We start from the raw sequence: 22,298 nt of genomic DNA on the forward strand, positions 1-22,298 counted from the left end.
GATGCATGGCCATTTTATAGGAAACAGAATGGGTGTACGAGAATTGAATAGATGATCACCTATCGATTATTCAATGGTGTTTTCTCTTCTCATTGAATTTGAAGAAGTCGAGACACTGTCCATGATTATGTGACTCCAGTATCTATGAGGAAATAGTTACGTTAAGGTCACTTCTTAGGCACTTTCCATACAGATCGATATCTAGATTCAGCATCTTTCTCTAAGGCATGTGTGAGACTTGGGAGCAACTCGATGCGGTTGGGGCCTATCAATATAAGGATAGAAGGAGATCCTTTCGGTATTCCCTTCATGGGTAAACCACCATTGTCTAGACTCATTTGTCTACGATACAAGCTTTGCAAAATAGCTGTTTTGGCAAGCATCTTTGTGCTTCCTAGATATAAGGCCAAGGACGTTTCACAGGTGAACATACAGTCCTAGGATCGATTTCACCAGTACTATTGATGATAACTCAACTAAATCCTGACCAGCCAAATGAACGCAGAGACAAACAATGGTATACAGAGGTTCCTTTGCTGCTCGAAATCACCAGTGGTGACTTTAATGGAACAAAGGACGCCAGACGATGCCCATATACGATAATCTACAGTTTTCTTTTTTGTTTGTTGTTATTGTTGCATTAGTATGTAGACACCCGGAGGCAGAATCCACATAGGCAACATAGGCAAACCACCAGAACAATGTAGTTTGCTATACAATCATCTGTCAAGAGCACAGACTGCTCTATCAACTGACATCAAACCAAGGATGGGGTCTATACTAAAGCGATGTTGGGCCGTATCAATCCAATTACCAGCCTCCTCCAAAGGGGTTCTCAACACCAACGTTGCTGCCAAAGGGCTCCGTGGATCGCGAGAAATCATCCACGTCCTCATCTTGTCGCAGCCAGGGAGGGTTGACGTCCTCCTGGTCATCATCACCGGTGCCGGCGCCACCAGCAACCTGCTCCTCAACGGCAGGAGATCGACCACGGGCATGCGCGGTCCAGGCCTCGGGGGCGGAATTGTTGGCCCCGATGGTGGAGGGCGAGGGACCCCAAGTCTCGGCAAGGGCGCCGCTGCGAGCGGCGGAAACCCACGACTGTGTGCGCTCCTGTTGGAAGTCGGAGGCACGGGTTGGACCAGGGTTGGTGGTCGACGAGTTTGTGCCGCGCTGCAGGCTTCCGCGCGGGGTCTGGGTCTCGGAGACACCAGCAACAGCAGCACCAACAGATCCAGCAGAGCCAGCAACACGAGCGGGACGGGCAGTACCAGCGGAACGGGCAGCACCAAAAGGACCGGCAGTACCAGAGGGACCGGCAGCACCAGAGAGACCGGCATCATCAGCACCACCAGCATCACTACCAGCCGACGAGGATGTGCCGTCATAACGGCGAGCCGTGTCCTCCTTCTTCTTCTTGGACAAGAAGATTCCGGGTTGAACCCAGTCTGCCCGGGCTTGCGACAGGTTCAGTCCCTTGAGCTCCGTCAGAGGACTGTCGTTGAAGTACGGTATGAAGTCGGGCAGCTCGGGCTCCAGGATACGCAGGACAGACCAAGCCCAGAAGCGATGACCTTTATAGAAAGCCAGGTTAGTTTCATCATTTGTTTTGGTCCAGTGAAGTGATATCGATGGCATATGGACTGAGTGCATCGACGACCTGGGGTGAGAGGGTGGCTTTGGACAAAAGGCCAACGGAAGAAATGATATCAAAAGAACATACCTCGAAGGTCCGTGGCGGCGACATGCTTCTTGGCAGCGGCAGGCTTCTTGGCAGTGACGTCGTCTTCATCATCGCCGAGGTTGTTGGTACGAGGGTCACAAAGCTTGTACCGGGACAAGCCGAAGCCGTCGACACGGCAGAAGAAGCTGTCAACAGTAAGGCCCATGGTCATGTCGGCCACCTTGCTGAAGGCATAGCCACGGACATGGTCGTACTCGCGGGAGCTCGGGTTCTAGACGAGCTCGATCGCGCAAGGGCGGACCATGACGACGGTGTTGCCGTTGCTGCCGGCCTGCTTCAGCTCGACGGACAAGCAGTTGCCGGCGACGGTCTCGAGCAGGATGACGAAGCGGTGATGGACCTTGCCGTCTTCCTTGCGCTTATCGCCGGGGGTCAGGGGGAGGGCGGCGAGGCAGACTCGCTTGATGTCCTCGTTCAGGACGGGAATCTTGCTGAGGCGAATGGTGGGATCGGCGAGGTCCTTGGTGGAGACGGGGATCTCGCCGTACCCGCTGAAGCTATCACGGTTCTGCACCGGCTGCGAAAAGAAGATGGTTGGCAAGATGGTCACGGTCTCGCCAATTCGGAGCATTCGCTCCTCATTCTCCTTGATACTCTTGGTGGATGAAGATTCCATGATGGTATCGTGAAGTTGCTGGGCACTTGCTCCGACGTTGAGATGGGAAAATATGGGATCGGAGTGAACAATTTCAACAATTGATTGTTAGTCTGTTTGGTTGTGAGTTATCATGTTCCCATGCTGGCATACGGTTCAAGTTAGAAGATGAAGATGCGTGACATACTGTTGTGCTGTACGAATGAACCCTATCCGAAACAAACGGTCGATCGTTCCAAGATCCTCGCGAAACACTGTAGATAGCAGTGTATCTGCATGATTGTTGTGAGTTCTTCTGTTCCTATGCTGGGATAAGGTTGAAGTTAGAAGATAAAGATGAGTGACGTACTGTTGTGTTACACGAATCAACCTGTCCGAAACAGAAGGTCGAATTCCCCAAAGAAGATGCTGGCGAAGTACTGAAGAGAGGTGTGTGTGTGTGTGTGTTGAGGTAACCTAGATACACAGGATCGGTTGGCGGATGATCAAAGTGAGAAAATCTTCCAGAGTCCTCGAGGTGAGAAAAGGTAGTGGTGGTGGCAGAAAAGAAGTAGTTAAGCGTGCACCCCCAGCAGCCGAATAGTGCGACCTTTAACTAGTCCCACTTTCCTATTAAGGCCATTACGCCATTGCAGAGTGTTCTATCTGGGGTTGGCGGCTTACCGACCAACTCGTCACCTTCCCCAGGCGCGAACAGGGTACTGGACCTGACTCTGGCCGATAAGCCGCGGGGTAGGTAACTACTTCCCTTGACAGGGAACTAATAACAGAAACGTCTGTTTTTGTTGCTGTAGCTCCCTGTAATTCAAAGTACTATATGGAGACAGGTTTGAGTTGCTTCTGGCTAGGAACACAGGCTTGTGGCCGATCGGCGCAAGTATTCGGCGAATATTGGTGTCTGAGAGATATAAGTTCAAGAGAAACAATGATAGATTTAATAAGGCTTCCGTACAGACCCAATGTATTGGCTATTCCTACTGATGTATGATGTGAATCAGGATGTTTGAGCGAGGGTGGGTGTTGTAGTACTGACAGAGAAACGAGGCTGCTTGCTCACTTCTTCTCTATTACGTACAGCATGGTCGAGCCTTAGGAGCCTTAACAGCACCCTATCGAGTATTAGCGGGCTCCAATGACACTTTAATCAGCCAAAGTTGAAATGGATTATGAAGCAATAAACAAAAAGGTATAATGTTCACCAAATCTATATCGACTTACCATTATTAGTTACCACTCACTACCCCTGATCTTGTACATCGCCGGCACACCGACTCGAAGGAAAAGGAATCAATATAGTCCCAAGAGAATACGACTCACCGTTTACCGAACCAACGGGCTGTCTAAGATTCCGAAACTTGACCTCACAGCCAGTGCTCAGGAGTACCCCGTCCCGACACCATCTCCACCGAATGCCTCGCCTGGTGCTGACTCTGCCTGTCAGGCTTGACTTCCTTCTCCGGTTTCCTCGTCGCCGATGTCCCCGTCCCAGTCGTCGTCAAACTTCTCCCGAGTTCACCGCGTCTGCTGCTCGATCCACCTCCCCGCTCCTCCATCGACATCCGCCCCGGCCCGGGACTGCTACGCATCCGCGCCAGTTCCTCCCTCTTGCCCGCAGCAGGGCCCGGCCTAAGCCTCGAAGACGGCGCCGGCAACTCTCTGACGTTTTGCCTCTTCGACGACGACGACACCGCAGCCTTCGGCGGCGGCATAGGCGGCGCCGGCGCGTCGGACAGCGCGGCCGACGACGCCGCCGCCTCCGAGCAGACCGTCGTCGCGACGGTGTACACGCTCAACAGCCCATTATCCTTCCGATTCTCGCGCCCGAGCCCGCGCATGCCCTCAAACGGCCCCGGCTGCTCCTCAATAATCCCACCCCCGCCCGCGCCGCCCATCAGCCCCGCGTCCTCGATCCCGTACTGCCTCAGCAGCTCGTCGTGCGCGCGGACCTCGCCGCGCTGCCGGTGTCCCGCCAGCACGGCCGCGACGTCGACGCCGGCCCGCTGCGCCTCGACGCGGGCGTCGTCGTGGGCGTGGGTGAAGGGGTCCAGACCTTCTCGCTGAGGAACAGCCTCAAGTACTCCGGCTTCAGCACGGTGCGCGTCTCGGCCGCGCGGCGGGAGACACCAGAAGATGTCGCCCACCATGGTCTGGAGCTCCCGCTCGAGCCGCTCGCGCTCTTTCTGCGTCGTCAGCCCGGGCGCCGCGAGGCGCTCGCGGTACTGCAGCCACGCCGTCGAGATCTGGTCGATCTGGGACGCGAGCCCGAGCACACGGGCGTTCGAAGAAGAAGACCCGACAATCTCCAGATCCCCGAACGCCGCCGTACTGACCCAGCGCACGCGCACGCGGCGCAGGCTGCCGTCCTTGGGCATGCGGATCGCGACCGAGTCCGAGCCGGCGCCGACATCGTGAGACCCCGACGCCGCGGCCCAGGCCCGGACGACGCCGCGCGAGTCCTCGGGCACGATGATGGTGACCTTGTTCGCGGTGCGGCCCGTGAAGCCGTGGTCGATCAGGGCGCCGACGCCCGAGACGACGTAGGGGATGTGGCCCATGGTGCGGTGGACCTCGTTGTACATGTCGGTCAGCTCGTGCTTGGCGAGGCGGGATGTCTCCCAGGGCAGCGCGATGGGGGAGGCCCTCGGTTGGTGGTCTGTCTGCTGTTCCTGGTGGTGTTGGTGGTGGCGGTGTTGCTACGACGGGTGCTCGAGATGCGGTTGCGGTCCTCAGGTCTTCGCTGTTGTTGTCGGAGCTCGATATCGTCTGCGGCGGCGCCGCCTCGCTGTTCTGGGATGGGAGGCAGCGGCTTGTCCGCCGAGGTACTGCTTCTGGAGGCGCGAGCAGCCGTTGGTGAGTGAGGCATGTTGAGATTGGCCCGGAGCCGCTGGTTCAGGCGCTCTGCGCCGGGGTGGGATTTCGACGAGAACGGGATTGGCTTGTCCGGCGACTTACCGAAGCATTTTCCCAGGCAGGCCATCATCTTGTCCCCGTGGGTTTTGAGTTGGTTTGCTCGATGAAGATTGAGTAAGTAGATATGAATGGACTGTATATCGGAACGTGTCAAGTACTAGAGAGAGTAAATGAGATGTCCGACAACAGTCTTTGAGTCCGGCTCGTATTTGAAATCTGATTATAAACAGAGAAATTATGGCGTATAAAGAGAATGGACATATCCCGGTGACGACTTGGAGCCTGGCACAAACTATATAGCTGGCGCACAATACTTTTGATCGGAGATACACTCTTTGTCGACAAAGCGGTGCTTTAGACTCAACAATGGCTCGCAACTGAACCAGGTTGCCACTGAGGTAAAGGTCCATGACAAGGGCGGAAGCTTCGAGTTAGAGAGTTCCAGGTTTCCATTATCTGGTTGGGGGTTATTGTCAAAGCCTACACAAAGCCGCTCAGTACTTGTCAGTGTAGCCGACTGGTATCGCAACTCACTCAACTAGAGAAAGGACGATTAATTCACAAATTGCATGACACATTAAGCGAAACGAAGAGAGGGACAGAAGGAGTACGTAGAAAGCAAGCCGTATTTTTACCATAGCCCCTCTACCGGGTCGCATGAGCCTACCAAACGCCTATTATACAGAGGAGGATGTTACTGCAGTAAGGTTAACGTCTTGGATGGGGCCAAGCAGTCCTAATGCGTGTAAAACACCCTAGTCTTCCACGTCCATGTGGTCTCCATTCGACTGACCGTTGGCCACTGTGTCCTTCTTGGGCATGGTGGCCTCCTTGTCAATCATCTGTCGCGATACGGAGACGATGTTGTCCTCGATGAGCTGCTGGCCCACGTCTTCCAAGTGCTTCTTCGGGTCGAGCTTGCCCACGTATCGCGTCTTGAGTTGGTCCTTGGACAACTCGGTCTCCTCCTTGACGCGCTTCTCGTAGCCGTCGGCCAGCGTGACCAGACGTTGGAAGTGCTCCTTGTTGCGCTCGCCCTCGTGTCGGAAATCCTCCATCTCTAACGCCTCGGTCCACACGTGCTTGTGCAGGTTCATCAGCATGTTCTCCTCCAGCGCCGTCTTGCGGTAGTTGATGCCGATCGAGTAGTAGTGTCTGTTGAGGCCATGAATAAGAGCTTGAATAGAGGGCTTGTTCAGGTGACCCAGGTTGGACGTGCTCTGTCTCGGCTCCTGGCCGAGCATCAGAGACTGCGGGTTGATCAAGCGGAAGGCGTCGATGACGACCTTGCCCTTGACGGACTGGATGGGATCGACAACGACGGCAACGGCGCGGGGTGTGAGTTGTTCGAAGGATTGCTGGGTGTTGATATCGACGGACGACAGCCAGCAGCCGAAACCGGGATGTGAGTGGTACCAGCCGACGACGGACTCGGGCCTGGAGAAACAGGTACGTTAGTATTGTGCAGTGAGTGTTTGGGCGGAATCGAATAAGTCCAAACGTACCGTCCTGTTTGCGTCAACATGTCCATCATCTTCTGCTGGAATACCGGGTCGACGGCCTCGACACTGACACCGGTACCACTTTGCGGCATGGCGAAGACATCCACCACGCGGACGGTGAAGTCATCGACGAATTCACCCAACATCAGACCCATGACCTCCATGGGCACACCAGCTCGGCCGTGTCGCAACATCTTCAGCAGGGCGAGGGAGGAAATGTAGACGGTCTCGGAGTTATCGATGAGGTTGGCATTGTCCTGGAAGGGAGGTCATGATTAGCTACGTGACGGCCCAAAAGCGAGCGGCGATTGCGTTGAAGATAACACATACAGCACCGGGTGCAGCACCAAGGCCACCCATGCCGCCAGCTCCCGCCAGCATTCGGTTTATCCGGTCCATGATGAGGGATGTGGGAATGGCACGAGAGGAAAATCAAAGATGCCGGATGAGGATACGGTGGTCGTGAAATGCTTCAATAATGCAAAGGGTGCGTTCGCGAGGTTGCGCAGACAAGAAGATGCGCAGGTGGAAGGTGGTGATGTCGGTGATGATGGTCCCCAGCCCGCCAGTGTTGAGGGACTGATTGACTGATTGCACGGCACCTAAGCTCCAAGTACGCCAGCTCCAGCTGCCTTGCGCGACCCGCCTTGCTCAGCCAAAAGAGCAGGAGCTCGGTCCGACACGTGACGCAATTGCAGCCTTGCATGGAGCTCGGAGCTAGCCCCTCCACTCTGCCACACTGGCTACCACTGCCACAGCTCCTGGTCCCAAGCCACAATGAACTGCGTCCTTTTGAGCTCTCATGGATTTTGAACGGAACACTGACACCAAAGATGGGCAGAAGAAATCGTGGAAGCCAACATACTACAACTGCGAAGAAGACGGACACATCAAATCCGATTGCCAGGCGCATCATACACAGTAACACGCCACAACTCAGTTGAGCATGGAGCTGCGTTTTACCATACTGTATTTTGCGCCATTCCAACGAAATTGTCAGTCGGTGAGCTTTACTCAACTTCAATGCAATACCAAGATACCACCTCACATGGCCCCACCATTGACGATGCTATCACCATTGCCTCCGTAAGGTTTCGTCCCCGACATCTAACCATGCATTCCCAAACTACACCAACAATAATATGCCAAAATACCCAACACTACTGTAGCAGGCTAGGCTGGGCAAAATCAATCGATGTCTACATATCTGCACCTCCGCCATGGGCCCCGTTGACTAATCTCTTAATTGGCTCTGCATGGATCTCCCCCAAACAAGCCGCCCAGGTCGATCAAGAGTGTCGCGTGTCCGATCTCTCTCCGCACCTCGGGACCGGGAGCTTGCGAATACTGCAGCGACGGGTGTGACGGTCATCCTTCTTTTGTTGTTGTGGCGGTGGTGGTGGTGGTGGTGGTACCGTAGGTAGTAGTAGAAGCAGGAGCTGGAGCAGTCCCTCCTAGGCATGAGGTTAAACTGCATTTATTTTGAGTCAAATTTTTGGTGTATATTGTGTGTATTTTGGGCCAGCAGAGTTTATTAATGTGGCCGGCCTTTTCTACGCCCTCTTCCCTGCGTTTCCCACCCCCCTTTTCCGTTTAGGTTCACCCCTCGGCCTTTTTATCCGCCTTTTCGAGTTTTTTTATTAACTCTTTTACTTAATTATCCTTATAATATTTATTATTAAATGGATTCTTTTAGTATTTTATACCGTTTTAAAAATTGTTAATTATATTATTTTTAAATAAAGTTTTTATTTTTTTCGTTAATTATTTTAATAAGTAAAAAGTAATAATTTATTTAATACGTTTTATAAAAATTAAAAAAAGTTAAAAGTATTAAAATTTACTTTATTTTTTTAAAGGGTATTAGAAACTTTGGGTAAAAACTTTTCGGTGTTAATTTAAATAATTTCGTATTACTTATTAAATATTAACTTATTATAATAATTACGAAGTACTCGACGTTAATTAAAATAGCTAATATTAATAAGTATAATAAACGAATATAATAAATTATAAATATAATTAATATAGTTATAGTTATTAATAAAAGGATTATTAAATTAACAAAGAAAAGATTAAGGGTAAGCTTTTATATATAAGCCTCTAAGTTATTAATAGCGATTAAAGGAAAAAAAAGAGTTATTTCTTTTACGTATTCTCTAGCCGCTATAAAGGTTTTATTAATTTATAAAAGTTTTAAATTTTAAATTATTCTTAAAGTTTAAAAAATATTAAAATATAATACCTTTTTTTAAGTCGATATGTATTAAATTTGCTCGGTTTTAAATTATTTACTTCTGTTGGCCTGCGCTGGTATAAGTCGAAAAGCAAAAAAGAAAAAAAGAAAAAAAGAGCTGGAGCAGTCGGAGCTGTAACAGTGCGCCGGTGTCGGGAAGCAGCGGCTGGCGGCACCACATGGCCATTTTCGGTGCTCCAATCTGACCCTATGATGCACCGAAGGAGCATAAAGAGAATGATTGTGCAAAGGAGGGGAACCAGGAACATAACTGACAGAGCGATGACGACGGCTTTTACGAGTCCCGGATCCACCAACGGTTCCGAGTCGTCCGGAGGCGTGAGGGGCCACCCGTTGCTTGAGGATGGATACCAGAGGGCGGGCATCGCCGGGTCACTGTCTGTGGATATGAGGAAGCAAATTGTGCGATATGACAAGGATTTCGAAGGTTGAGATGAAGGATAGAGTTGTTATCCAACGAGTGAAGGTAAGGGTGTCAATAAAACGTTCAGATGAAGACAATAATAAGGGGGGTGCTGCCCTACGTGCTTCAGGCCGGTGGATGTAGTCAAGCCAGTACGGCCATCTGGTGTATCTCTTATTGCAATAGAAGTCTTGGCCATCCAGGTATTTAGTTTGTATCCAAGGGCTCTACTAGTGTTTTTTATTACCATCCTTTATGTGACCAGTAATCATACTGAAATCTCATGTTGCAGTGTTCTTTAATATTGGGGCTTACTCTTCGCCGAGTTCCCTACTGCTTGAATTCGCCGCCTCTGGTTTATCGTAATGAGACAAGATTGGAGCTTCTCAAAGATAGAAAATACAAATCTCTATCGAACTGTACGATGTTTTCTAGTGCTTAATCTCCCCATTGGTGTCCAAAAATTGACTTCGTAAACAAGATCAATACATGCGCTGATTAGACCCCTTTGGACAAACTCACTCCGTACGCCACCCCCAAAGCACAATAGAAGGATCAATGACCAATCTCTTGACAAACCATGCATTGAGAGCGTTCCAGAGTGAGATTCCGATCTCGTCTATCGCATTGTAGGTTGGACAAGGGCTTTCATGTCCCCTAACAAGCCCTGGAGCCTTTGATCCCTACAATTAACACCCGCCCACAATGAGCCAACAAAGGCATTACGCCCTGGTACCTCTCATTGTCCGTTCAAGGATAAATAGACTCGCGCCAGCCCGAACCAGGGATTTCCCCTTCTCCTAATAGCCATAGAAACCTAACATCCAAAAGCCAAAGTATTCTCGTAAACAAATCCTCGACCGGACCGAATTTTTCCCTTTCCCAACCTTAGACCAGCATGGCCCTCCAAATTCTTATGGGGCTATGCCGTAACCCATGGCAGTCGGTTCCTCCCTGTCCTCCCTTCGACAGCAGCGACGCAAAAAGCTCGTGGACCTCTTCGCCCGCGAAAACTGCCTCACGCGGAAGCGGGACGAGGCGGCACACCCGCTGGGGAAGCACCTCCTTGATCTAGAGCCACTAGAGACCACCGCATGCCAGGCGCCGCGGTCTGGCGACTTGCGGGAGCTGGCGGAGGAGCGTAGACGACGTAGGGAGTGGGCCATCTTGGCTTCGCTCGCAGAGCTTCCCGAGGAAGACTGCTGGTAGATTGACAAATAGTATAGATGAAGTAGATGTAGAGGTAATATAAAATATCCTAAGAGACGTAAGCAGCTCCTCTTTATGTTGTGGTCATGACCTTTTGCGCCGCGGGCTGTTGCACTCATGAGTACGAGAAGTGTAAATGGGCCGGACCAGATCGGCCTTCACCCGAGTCTCCGCGTGGCATGAGTATTTGCTTCAAACAGCTGTCCGTTAGGGCTCTTCCAAAACAGCACGAGACAATATCCTGTTAAGCGGGTAGAGTAACTCTGGCTGTATTGCAATATCAGTGGCTAACGTCTTTGAGCAGATCCTTGTCAACTTACATTCTCCCTCAGTGCATCATCGAACATCGGCCACGAAACTAACCCCGTCCCCTCGTCCTGTTCACAGAAAGGGGCAGCCGCACACTCAACAGCAGCATCGTCCACTTCGGAAAGCTTCAACTGCGCTACCGGCTTGGGCTGGTAATCTTCTTCGCCTTCGTCCATGTCCATATACTCTTCATATTCTTCCACCAAAAACGAAGCCGCCAGCGCCAACCTTATAATGGCCACAAGCCGCGCCTTGGGGATGGCTAGCGAGTAAAGGGAGGGAAGATTGTTCATCACGTTGGTGGATGACGACGAGGACGGAGGCAACTGCGCGACGATCCCCTTGGCGACCCATCGAAACCCGTCCATGCCCACCGGCGCGAGCCAAATGGGCCCCCTCGGCTGCGTGGCATACAGCACCTCGAGCAGATCGTGAAAGATCTCGTCGCCGTCGCCGTCGTGGTTGATAACGGGCCAGTTCTGGTAAGGGCTGGGGTCCTCGATCGCGTTGCGGGCCGCCCGGTCCAGTGCCGCGTCTGATTCAAGCTCCTCGGCCGGGGTTCCGAGAGTCGCGGTCGCGAGGCTCTGGAAGAGGAGGCGGCGGTGGTCGGCCTCGGTGCGCGAGCGCGAGAGGTTGCCGCCCCTCGTTATGACGATGTGGCGGCCGGGGAGGAACCAAGCGAGTGCACGGGTCGTTTGCGTGAGGGTCAGGCCTGGCGGGACCTGGGTTTCGGGTGCTGATGGGAAGGGAATGGTGCTGAGATACCAGAGGCAGCGGAAGAGGATTTCCGCCGTCTCTTCGCTCTGGCGCGAGAGGGCCGGGAAGCCCACCTTGGTCTGCAGGGGGTCTTAAGAGCGCAGCGGGGGGACAGGGTCTGCCATTCCATGGCGGAGAAAGTCTGCCGCAGTTGCAATTTCTCCTCATTGTCCAAGGGGTGGCCGTCGGCGACCGCGGCATCAAGTCTTTCCATTATGCGCGACGGCACCATCAGCCCGGCGCCTAACCAGGTTTCGATCTCCGCATCGGCACTTTCTGTGTCCATTGCAGGTTCTCCTTGTACAACCACAAAATTGTGTACATGTATGTGGCGAGAAACGGGTGAACGTGGATGGAATGCACACCGTTGTTTGGCAGTTGCTGCTTCCTCAGTTCAAAAAGTTCACCCAGCCCTATTGGCCGTCTTGACCACTAGACCTACTTCCCTGCCACTGGCTGGCCAGGCAGCAAGTGCTATGACGCAATTGTACCTACCATTTTGCCAAAAGGCGCTCAGCCTCATTTACCCAGACACCAACACCCTTGGTTCGTTTGTAAGACAATATGCTCGCAGGACCTTTGAGTTGTAAGAAGTACAGACCCACATCCCCTGAATATATATATATTACTGGTAGAGGTTTGAGAAGAAGAAAAAAGAGATCATGCCATTATATCGGGATAAGTGGAAGCAATGAGATAGCTGGAAGCAACCAGTGCTGAGTAAATTGTGCTCTGATATAAGCGCGATGTAGGATGCTGCCTGCCGGGATAAGTGCGTATCTTTCCGCGCCAGCCTAATAATTCTACTTCTCAACTCATAATAGATCATGCTGACTGAGACGGCACAACAAATCAAGCAACAGCCCCCAGGCTGACTACGGAAAGCCTACGCCATGTGAAGGTATCGGTTCATCCAAAAAGAAATACCCCCTTTCCAGCTGATGGAGTTTGGGAGACACCAGCCGATGTGAGAGCTGAAAATAGTGCCCCAGCGACATCCGATAGTATGATCAGACGCTAAACCTGCCTCACGAGTTGACTACTGAGATGAGGCTCTTTTAGTTCAAGTCCCAGACAGTATTCGGACCCTGGTAGAAAGTGAAGTTTTTATTGTCAAGCAACGTATATGCCAGTAACACTAGAATCAGTTCTATTTATAGCATCCGCAATGCGTGCCACTTGTCATTCAACATGCAGCTCCCCTATCTCCTCCCAGCTTTCTTGGCGACTATGGCGGTCGCAGGCTCTCTTCCCAGCCCGGACCCGCGGTGCCCTGCGGCGCTCGTCACGGCGCATATGACACCGTTCTTGAGGCCCGGGTCTAGTGGGTGATACCGATACAAAGCCGTATAAAGTACTATCCTCGGCGCATCCCAACCAACCTGCAAGATGGGCACTAATACGTCATCACCGGCAAGCAAATATTTTTATATAACTTGATGTTCATTGAGGTTTTGAAAGCATTAAACGTAGGCGTGGCCTGGTCAGAGCTGCAACACGGTGTGGGTGAGGGTGAGGAACAGCTACGTCAAGCCGCTTTGGCCAAGCACGCGTAAAGCGCCGCCTTCGTTTGTGACGCCCAACCAGGTCAACTGCATTGATACGGACAAAGACGATTGTTATTGTCCAATCAGCACAGGCAAACCTGCTAGGTTTATTCGAATTGCCCAAGGACCTATGTTATACTTGGACGTTGTTGCTGCCTTGGACTTGCAGCGCTGTTGCCATTTGTTGAGGTGACATTACAAAGCAATGGTTCTGCAGCTCCACTTGTCGACCCCGCGCCCTTTCGTCAGCAAAGTGGCAGGAGAAAGTATTAATTGGCCCGATGATGCCATGCCTGGCCATGCCACGTTCCTCCCAAACTGGCCAGTCTTGAAAACATATTCAAACCAACTCAATTCAACGCCCGACACCTCAGATCCGACTGATCCTACCTGCTTACCTCGCCAACCGACCATTGTCTTCTCAGCATTGTGATCCACCATCAAGAGCCATGGCCGCCAATCAGATTACACTCTTCGACCTCCCGAGTCAGGGCCGCTGCGCCACATGGAGCTTGAATCCGTGGAAGAGTAAGTGAACCCCGCCTGTGAGACAGAGACAGGTAGGTACCGAGTACACACGTTCCAATACTGACGAGTCGCGAACAGCACGCATGAACCTCAACTTCAAGGGTGTCGACTACAAGACCGAATGGGTAAGTCCAATCAATCCATCTCCCGATTTTCATTGCGATCAACTACTGACTGACAACCTTCCTCGCAGCTCGAATACCCGGACATTAAGCCCCGCCTGGAGAAGCAGTAAGTAACCTCGATGAGTGTCCCTCTTCCTGATTGATGTTTACCCAGCAACGCTAACATAACACCCAGTGTCACGCTTCCCGAGGGCCAGACCACATACACCATCCCCACCGTCATCCTGCCCGATGGCAGCTACATGACGGACTCGCTCGCTCATCGCCCACAAGCTCGAGGAGCTGTACCCGGAGCCCAAGCTGGCGGGCATCGAGACCCCGGCCTTTGACCGCCTGACCAAGGACCTGCTGCCGGGCATCATGGGCGACCTGCGGCCCGTCTACTTCTCGCGCCTGCCCGAGCGCGTCCTCAACCAGGCCAGCTACGAGTACTGGCAGACGACGCGCGCCGAGGCCCTCGGCCTCGGCAAGCGGCCCGACGAGCTGACCGACGCCGACCGCGACGCCGCCTGGGCCAAGCTCGCGGAGAGCGGCAAGCTGAAGCAGGTCTCGGCCCTGCTGAGCGCCCAGGCCGCAAACGGTCCCTATTTTGAGGGCAAGGAGATCGGCTTCGTCGATTTCGCCTGGACCGGCTTCCTCGTCTTCTGGAAGCGCATTGGCGGCGCCGAGTGGGAGAAGATTCTGGAGCTCACCGGCGACAAGGACCTCCATCTCAAGTACTTGCAGAAGATGGAGCCCCACATCAAGAGAGACGCTTTCTAGATGCTACTTACGCGGAAGTTGGGGAGTGGAGCTGAGTTGGACGAGGTTCAAGCTTATCCTATCAATCACGCAAGCACCCACTGAATAAGTAGGGAGTAGAAACTGAGAAGAAATCAAGTCAACGCAATTTCGAATGTGACATGAGTGAATGTGATAGTATCAAATCATTGAGAGCTTGCCAGTCATGCAATTCTGATCTTAACAGCTCCAGATATCTGAAGTGAAAGAACTTCGGATATGAGCCATGGTCTATGTGATGCCAAGCAAGATAGGGGTTAGGGGTCAGAGTGAAAGCGAGTGCGCTCTAGGCGTTGTTCATTTTGGTGTATTGAGTAAGCGACAGCTATAATGGTATATATATGAGTATACAAACGAATTCTCGTCAGCGAAAGATTTGTGACATTTTTTGCAAACCCCCTCCAAGTAAGTTGCTTGACAGAACCAAATCTTGCAATGAATCTCCGCCAGCGGCTGTGCTTCATTCAAGCGAATGCAATAAGCCTAACAACACCTTGCCTGCTGTTCAAACGAGGAATAGCGAGTGATGAAGATAAAAGAAGAAAGAAAGCAAATACACAACGCTTAGCCATATCATCAAGTTCTCGTCAGTTTCGTATAGTTTAGACAAGGAAAAAGGAAAAAAGTGAAAGGCCTTTCTCGTGTACATGGCTCAAACCTTGACCATATTGGTAAAAAGCAATCTCAAAAGCTACGCAATGTCTCTCTCTCCCGCAAATCCAGCCCTACCTAACACGCCAAGACCCACGCCGCAGCCCCCAAAGCGACGACCAGGGCGGTCGTGTAGGCGGAGGCCGAGCGCGCGCCCCCGCTATCGGTGTCGGTGCCGACCTCGGCCCGGCTGGCGGGCACGCCGTTCAGCTGGTTCATGTTGGCGGGGTCGTTGCCGGCGCCCTGCACGATGGGCTCAGGGGGCGTGCTGGTGTCGAGGGGGACTGGGGCTGGCGGGGGGACGCCGGCGTCGGGGGCGGGGGGGCGCTACGCCTGGGGCGAAGGGGACTGCGATTGGGGGTGGGGGGTGGCGCTACGCCGGGTGCGGGAGGCGCTACGCCGGGTGCGGGAGGCGCTACGCCGGGTACTGGAGGTGCTACACCAGGTGGTGGCGCTGGGGCGCGCCTGGTACACCTGGAGCCGGAGGCGCTCCCACCGGTGGTGGTGGTGCCGGCGCGTTCGGGTCAGGCGCAGGCACAAGACCGGGGGCCGGGGTGCTCCCGGTGGTGGTGCCGGCGCATTTGGATCAGGCGCGGGCACAAGACCGGGAGCGGGTGGCGCGCCCGGCGGTGGTGCAGGTGCGCCGGGCGGAGGTGCAGGCGCAAAACCCGGTGCTCCCGGTGGAGGAGGTGCTACGCCGGGGACTGGAGGCGGTGCAAGGCCAGGTGCCGGCGGTGGCGCACCAGGGGGCGCCTGGCGGGGGTGCTGGGGGCGCTCCTGGTGGTGCGCCCGGCGGGGGACCGGCTGGGGGAGGCGGGGGCGCTTGTCTAGCTTTGTTGCGGGGTGGTCCTCCCGGTCCAGGGGGACCAAAGCCGCCGGGTCCAGGGGGCCAAAGCCACCAGGGGCAGGTGGACCAAAGCCACCTGGTCCACCCGGAGCACCGAAGCCGCCAGGGGCAGGAGGACCAAAACCACCTGGTCCACCCGCAGGACCGAAGCCACCGGGTGCGGGAGGACCAAAACCACCTGGTCCACCTGGAGGCCCTTGCCTTGCCTTGACCTGGGCTTCTTCCTCCGGCTCGGCAGCACCGTCAGGGCGTGGTACCGGGTTTGCTAACGAAGCCACGAGCAGCGAAGTAAAAGTTACCGATGTGTACTTCATAACGAGACTTGAAGCACAGCAGAATGTATATGTTAGGATAAACAGGGATGTGTATTGGATAAAGGAGATGCTGGGATGATCCTGGTCGATAGCGAAATAGGAGATGATGTTTCAACTTCACAAGTTTGCGTGCGCCACAGTTCGAAATGATGATATGGTGAGAAAGACGCTGATGGGCAGTGAAGATGAGAGGATGATCAGCAAGGGAAATGTTGAGATGGAGGGCGGGACGAGTGGTGGATAAAATAGTTCTACGGGATTCACTTCACGAACACATTTGACACTTTGGGAGCGCCGGCAATAACAAGATATCGTGTTACATTCAACAAGCTTAACCTCACCGAGGAAGCAGGTTTGGCTATGATGGTATTGCGAACCAAGACGTAATGACGAGTGCGATGTTCGTCTTGGCGAACAAGATTGCTTTCCCCGGATTTGCCCTGAAGCCTGTCGAGTCGTTCGTCGTATATCGTGTGGGAAACCGCGATAGGTCCAAAATTCAGTGTGTCTGGAGACGAGACGGCATGTTCAGCCAACCACGAATCTCACGACGAATCCTGGTCGCACATCGGCGATCAGAGCGTTTCGTATATCGGTATCGGGCTAGCTCGAAAGCATAAACATCCCATTGCGCCAAGCCGTTGAAAGTAACGGGATAAGAGGGGGAGAATACTCGATCCGATTGGGAAACAAGTTATCAAATTACGTTCCATATGTGAGCTTCTATCGAGCCATGTCGTCGAAAGCCTGGAGTGTTGGTTCCCAAAACGGCCATGTTGCCAAGTTGGAGCCCAACCGAGGGTGGTGGTGGGCAAGTAGCTTTGGGTTTCGGTAAGGGGATAAGGAATTGGATAGGCCGTCACGCCAGGGTCAGGGGCCTTGTCGTCCGTTGTTAACCCCAGATCCAAGATTCCCCACACATCGGCCGAGAATTGGCACGTCTGAGACAAAGTGCTGCAGCCTGCTCGCCAATATTGTCTAGAACAGCCTAGGGTCAACCTTGTTTTCACCACCCCAACCGGCAAACGGTTAACGACCAACATGAACTGTTTTGTTTCCCCCTGAAGGGACGACGTCGTCCCTTCGTCTCTTATTCATTCTCCGTTGCGCCGTTTGAGGGGTGAAACGTCATCAAAGCCCAGGGTAGTCGGATAGAGTTGAAGCTTGGATGCCGATCTTTCCCAGGGTAGCAACAATCTAGGCCCTGCTCGTCCCGAATAAACAGCGGAAATCTCCCCATCGTAGGTACTAGGCACTGGGTATCATGCGATTTGTGGTTGCCTGCCGGTCGTCGGTAGATGGCTCACCGTCCATCTGAACTACCGAAAGCCGTTGTTTGTTAGGATAGTGCCTGGGCCGGTCAACAGGCATTTCAAATAACCTAACGGCTGGGATCCCTGGCCTCGATTGATGCATCACTGCATTAGGTTTCTCGACCCCCTCGAGGAGCACTAGACCAGGTACCACTGCAGGAAACCTTCGTGAGCAAGAGGGATGCCTCCGGCAGTCGGTAGAGAGTCCCTAGTCCCGACGCATGTCGACAAGGTCACTTGCAGACGAAGCAGTATGGAGGACGAGGTTCGGAAAGTCCCGGAGACGTGCAGGAAGGAGATTGTACTGACATAAGAACGATTGAAGCATCCTCTGGCTCAACTAGAGATCTCCCATCATAATCCCCATAAGAGGTAACTCGAGGCGTGGCTTCGGAGTACAATATCAGCCTTGCATCCTGCTCACCCCCCAATACAGATCTCTTGTTCACAGTAGCGCCCCTTGGCATCTACGATTGCAGTGACAGATTGCCTGTGCAACCCCTCTCTAGGCTGCCAGCCAAGGCAGCCGCCGAGAAGGCCTTTTAGATGAAAATGCACTGACTTGGAGAGGAGCAGGAGTCCGACTTGACGGAGGCATTACGACACACCGAAGCAACTCAATGCTTCTCGGTGGAACTTGAACGTCCCCCCAACAAGTCATTCCGAGATATGGTGAATGCCGAGATTTTACTTGCTCAGCGACGAAGCAATTGGAAAATCTGCTGACGTATTAGCTCACAAATGGCTGCGTTAGCACCAGGCAACAATGGAATGGCAGGTAGAACTGCCGTCACCCACGCGGAGGACAGGGGGAACCACCACTCCTAGCCGAAGCGGATGGTCCGGAACGTGGCTTCCAACCGAAAACGACCAGTTGGAGATGCTTGGTATGCAGTCGCGGCCTTCGTGGGTAGTCGTGTCCTGCCAAGTGAGAGAAGGACTGCTGCTTTACTGGAGCATTCGTGGTGGTTCCTCTTGGCAGTCAGATTCAACTTGGGTCACGCCTGTTCGCTACCATCTGGATATGCATGAGCATGTTAGTCCCAAGAGCGCACCTAGATTGCGCCGCAGGAAGACATGAACCGTCATGGGGCATGGAGCGATGCCCACTGGCGCGAGTTCGATTCTTGCCTGGTAAAAGTTTAGAGCGGCTTCACCACGATCTGGGATCATTCAATAAGGCCACATTTGCATCGCAATTGAACGAACCAAGGGTACCGGTGTTGTGATGCTAGAAAAGGCTTTTCCAGCGAGATACAGAAAGGGCTCCCAGTGGAAGTAACCACAGGAGAGCTTGCACATGAGCGAGCCTTTGGCAGGTCGAGATAGCGAAGTCATCGGGCGATAATGTGGGTGATTGTGGAAAATCCGAGTTGATAGAAGATCAATGATACAGGATCAATCCATCCCCTCACTCTTGAGCCACTGAGGCCAGAGCATACACCAGACATTGATTGGAAAGCTTTCTGTGTGCTGGTGGCTTGACGTCCGTTTGTAGAACAACCAATTGAATGGAATAATGCACGTTTGCCTGAATTATGCATGTCAATGTTGCATTGATGCAGGTGTGGAATAATGGTGGCTCATGTGGCTTCGACTTTGGTTTGAAAGTGGCTGGAGTAGAGCTGTCCACTAGGTTCTGTTATCCGCTGTTATCCGGCGTTATCGACTGATTGATACCAGTATCTCTTATCAAGTTGATTATCAGCCAACTTTCTCGACGAGGCTGTGACTAGTCGCCGATTTTACCAATCAACGGCTCTCCTTTTGACCATCCCCTGACCAAGACCCATAAATCAAGATGCGAGGATGGGCGGGCACCAGCCTTGCGCCGGTGGTCAATTGGCGACAGGAAGGAGCTCGAGCTTTCCGCCCACCATCCATCCATCCATCCATTCGATCCGTCTTTTCCATCATTGTTAAAGCATCGTGACACTCACAGCACTCAGCACATCACCACACCCCCCTTCTCCAAGTCACTTATGTGGTGACCCTACTTACTGTGCGCCCATTCCCGAATTCTGTAACGCCATCTCTACGAACCAACTTCGCCATGGCGCACGCAGCGCCGGTTGACGCCAACACCAATGGCATCGCGCTTGGCACGCCCTCGTCGAAAAAGGTCGCCTACTTCTACGACTCGGACATTGGAAACTTCGCCTACGTCGCCGGCCACCCCATGAAGCCCCATCGCATACGACTTGCCCACAGTCTGATCATGAACTATGGTGTCTACAAGAAGATGGAGATCTACCGCGCAAAGCCTGCCACGCGCCTCGAAATGACCCAGTTCCACACCGACGAGTACATCGACTTCCTCCAGAAGGTCAGCCCCGAGAACATGGATAACTTCCAGCGCGAACAGACCAAGTTCAACGTCGGCGACGATTGCCCCGTCTTTGACGGCCTCTTCGAGTTCTGTGGCATCAGTGCCGGTGGCAGCATGGAGGGTGCCGCCCGCCTGAACCGCCAAAAGTGCGACATCGCTGTCAACTGGGCTGGAGGTCTGCATCACGCAAAGAAGAGCGAGGCTAGCGGCTTCTGCTACGTGAATGGTAAGCTTGCTCCCCCAATCTCCGCTGTTGCCCATTCACAGAATCTCATCATTTCATCGCAGACATTGTCCTCGGCATTCTCGAACTGTTGCGTTTCAACAAGCGCGTCCTGTACATCGACATCGACGTCCACCACGGTGATGGTGTCGAGGAAGCTTTCTACACCACCGACCGGGTTATGACTGTCTCCTTCCACAAATACGGCGAATACTTCCCTGGCACTGGCGAGCTTAGAGATATCGGCATTGGCCAGGGCAAGCACTACGCCGTCAACTGCCCCTCCGAGACGGAATCGACGACGCTTCATACAAGTCCATATTCGAGCCTGTCATTGCCAGCGTCATGCAGTACTTTGCCCCCGACGCAGTCGTCCTGCAGTGCGGTGGTGACAGTTTGTCTGGCGACCGTCTCGGTTGCTTCAACCTGAGTATGGCCGGCCACTCAAATTGTGTCAAATACGTCAAGAGCTTCAACCTGCCTACTTTGGTTCTGGGTGGTGGTGGTTACACCATGCGCAACGTGGCGCGCACCTGGGCCTTCGAGACCGGCTTGCTTGTGGATGCGCCCATGGATCGCACTCTTCCATTTAATGAATACTACGAAGTATGCTTCACCACCCCTCATTCCTACATTGCATCTACTAACCTCTTTATAGTACTATGGCCCCGACTACGCCCTTGACGTCCGTTCCTCTAACATGGAGAACGCCAACAGCCCCGAGTACCTCGAGAAGATCAAGAACCAGCTAGTCGAGAACCTGAAACGCACTGCGCATGTACCCTCGGTGCAAATGCAGGACATCCCTGGCAATTTCGGCGGCACGATGACCGATGAAGAGGAGGCAGAGCTGGACGACCTTGACGAGGACGAAAACAAGGATGTGCGCATGACGGAGCGACGGTGGGACAAGAACATCGACAAGAACAACGAGTACGAGGACAGCGACCATGAAGATATGGACCGAGCCAACGGCGTTTCCCGCACTAGTGGCCCCAAACGCTTCCAAGACTACCCGAAGTCCAATGCGAACGATGACAGTGGCGCGCCCACTCCCGTTAACGGTGCCGCCAACGGCTCTGTTATCAAGTCTAAGGAGACGGATGACACCATGGACGTCGAGCCCGCCCCCGAAGCCGAGAAGGAAGTGCAGGAAGAAGCCGCTGGCATTAGCGCACAAGAGGAGGAGCTCAAAGAAGCCCAACAAGACTCGGCCAAGCTGGACAACGACGGTGATGTGGACATGAGCGAGCCAGCAGCCGAAGAACAACCCAAGGCCGATGCTGTGAAGGAAGAAGGCGCTGAGAAGGAATCAGCTAAGCCTGAAGTCCCCGCTGCGGCCGCGGAGCATGATGAATCTGCTGCCACACAGCAAGAGCCTGCCAAAGAGGATGCGCCTACGGCATCTACCTCGTCAGAAAAGGCGCCCTCAGAATCAGGCGCAAAGCCTGCCGAGGCCGCCAAGGAGCAAGCGACTGCCGACAAGCCATCCGAGCCTGCTGCAGACGATGCTATGGAGGTGGATGAGCCTTCCAAGGGGGATGAGTCAAGCAAGGACAAGAGCCCGGCGAAATCACCTGCGCCAGCCGAGAAGGCGGCAGAGGCCGAGACCGAAACCACGGCAGCGGCCAGGGACTAGGAATTCCTCCCGAACACGCGGTTTTCCGGTTATTGGCCGTGATGTCTTTCCATGATACCCAGGCAATAGTGCCACGTTCTCTTTGTGTATCATAATGGAGTTTACGACGGATTGGCGTTTAGGGGTTGTTTGCTGATCAGCATCATTGCAGATACTTCACTTGGTGCACCAATTTTATTATTTCTTAACTATCCCGTGACAACAGCGCTTTGCTTTTCGGACTACCAGCGTGCGTACTTCATGGCCCCTGGAAGCCATGATGATACAAAAAGGGTGATGGATGGCCACTTTCTCGAAGCTGCTGACACATCGACAGA

The 22,298-nt window shown here is 53.3% G+C and overlaps 9 protein-coding genes across 9 annotated transcripts; 3 read left to right on the top strand and 6 right to left on the bottom strand.

Annotated features, from left to right (window-relative positions):
* Positions 1–810: 810 nt before the first annotated feature.
* Positions 811–1,895, bottom strand: PG997_011889 (uncharacterized protein; the record flags this gene model as incomplete). Its single annotated transcript, XM_066816204.1, has 2 exons — positions 811–1,574; positions 1,724–1,895. The coding sequence occupies 2 exons, from the start codon at positions 1,893–1,895 to the stop codon at positions 811–813; spliced, it is 936 nt and encodes a 311-aa protein (XP_066661896.1).
* A 60-nt stretch (positions 1,896–1,955) lies between these two features.
* On the bottom strand, positions 1,956–2,360 carry PG997_011890 (uncharacterized protein; the record flags this gene model as incomplete). The annotated part of the gene is made up of 1 exon (XM_066816205.1): positions 1,956–2,360. One exon carries the CDS (start codon positions 2,358–2,360, stop codon positions 1,956–1,958), a length of 405 nt encoding a protein of 134 aa, XP_066661897.1.
* Positions 2,361–3,700: 1,340 nt separating this feature from the next.
* On the bottom strand, positions 3,701–5,202 carry PG997_011891 (uncharacterized protein; the record flags this gene model as incomplete). Its single annotated transcript, XM_066816206.1, has 2 exons — positions 3,701–4,992; positions 5,040–5,202. 2 exons carry the CDS (start codon positions 5,200–5,202, stop codon positions 3,701–3,703), a joined length of 1,455 nt encoding a protein of 484 aa, XP_066661898.1.
* An 802-nt stretch (positions 5,203–6,004) lies between these two features.
* On the bottom strand, positions 6,005–7,150 carry PG997_011892 (Mov34/MPN/PAD-1 family protein; the record flags this gene model as incomplete). The annotated part of the gene is made up of 3 exons (XM_066816207.1): positions 6,005–6,686; positions 6,755–7,008; positions 7,082–7,150. The coding sequence occupies 3 exons, from the start codon at positions 7,148–7,150 to the stop codon at positions 6,005–6,007; spliced, it is 1,005 nt and encodes a 334-aa protein (XP_066661899.1).
* A 3,197-nt stretch (positions 7,151–10,347) lies between these two features.
* PG997_011893 (uncharacterized protein) lies at positions 10,348–10,620 on the top strand (the record flags this gene model as incomplete). The annotated part of the gene is made up of 1 exon (XM_066816208.1): positions 10,348–10,620. One exon carries the CDS (start codon positions 10,348–10,350, stop codon positions 10,618–10,620), a length of 273 nt encoding a protein of 90 aa, XP_066661900.1.
* A 311-nt stretch (positions 10,621–10,931) lies between these two features.
* Positions 10,932–11,971, bottom strand: PG997_011894 (uncharacterized protein; the record flags this gene model as incomplete). The annotated part of the gene is made up of 2 exons (XM_066816209.1): positions 10,932–11,730; positions 11,799–11,971. 2 exons carry the CDS (start codon positions 11,969–11,971, stop codon positions 10,932–10,934), a joined length of 972 nt encoding a protein of 323 aa, XP_066661901.1.
* Positions 11,972–13,681: 1,710 nt separating this feature from the next.
* On the top strand, positions 13,682–14,647 carry PG997_011895 (uncharacterized protein; the record flags this gene model as incomplete). Its single annotated transcript, XM_066816210.1, has 5 exons — positions 13,682–13,760; positions 13,839–13,885; positions 13,954–13,991; positions 14,061–14,103; positions 14,159–14,647. 5 exons carry the CDS (start codon positions 13,682–13,684, stop codon positions 14,645–14,647), a joined length of 696 nt encoding a protein of 231 aa, XP_066661902.1.
* A 747-nt stretch (positions 14,648–15,394) lies between these two features.
* On the bottom strand, positions 15,395–16,477 carry PG997_011896 (uncharacterized protein; the record flags this gene model as incomplete). Its single annotated transcript, XM_066816211.1, has 2 exons — positions 15,395–15,600; positions 15,694–16,477. 2 exons carry the CDS (start codon positions 16,475–16,477, stop codon positions 15,395–15,397), a joined length of 990 nt encoding a protein of 329 aa, XP_066661903.1.
* Positions 16,478–19,843: 3,366 nt separating this feature from the next.
* On the top strand, positions 19,844–21,981 carry PG997_011897 (histone deacetylase RpdA/Rpd3; the record flags this gene model as incomplete). The annotated part of the gene is made up of 4 exons (XM_066816212.1): positions 19,844–20,345; positions 20,408–20,613; positions 20,658–20,948; positions 21,001–21,981. The coding sequence occupies 4 exons, from the start codon at positions 19,844–19,846 to the stop codon at positions 21,979–21,981; spliced, it is 1,980 nt and encodes a 659-aa protein (XP_066661904.1).
* Between the last annotated feature and the right edge of the window lie 317 nt (positions 21,982–22,298).

This window comes from Apiospora hydei (assembly GCF_038363865.1).
Source record: "Apiospora hydei strain CBS 114990 chromosome Unknown utg000009l_segment0_segment0, whole genome shotgun sequence".
NCBI lineage: Eukaryota > Fungi > Ascomycota > Sordariomycetes > Amphisphaeriales > Apiosporaceae > Apiospora > Apiospora hydei.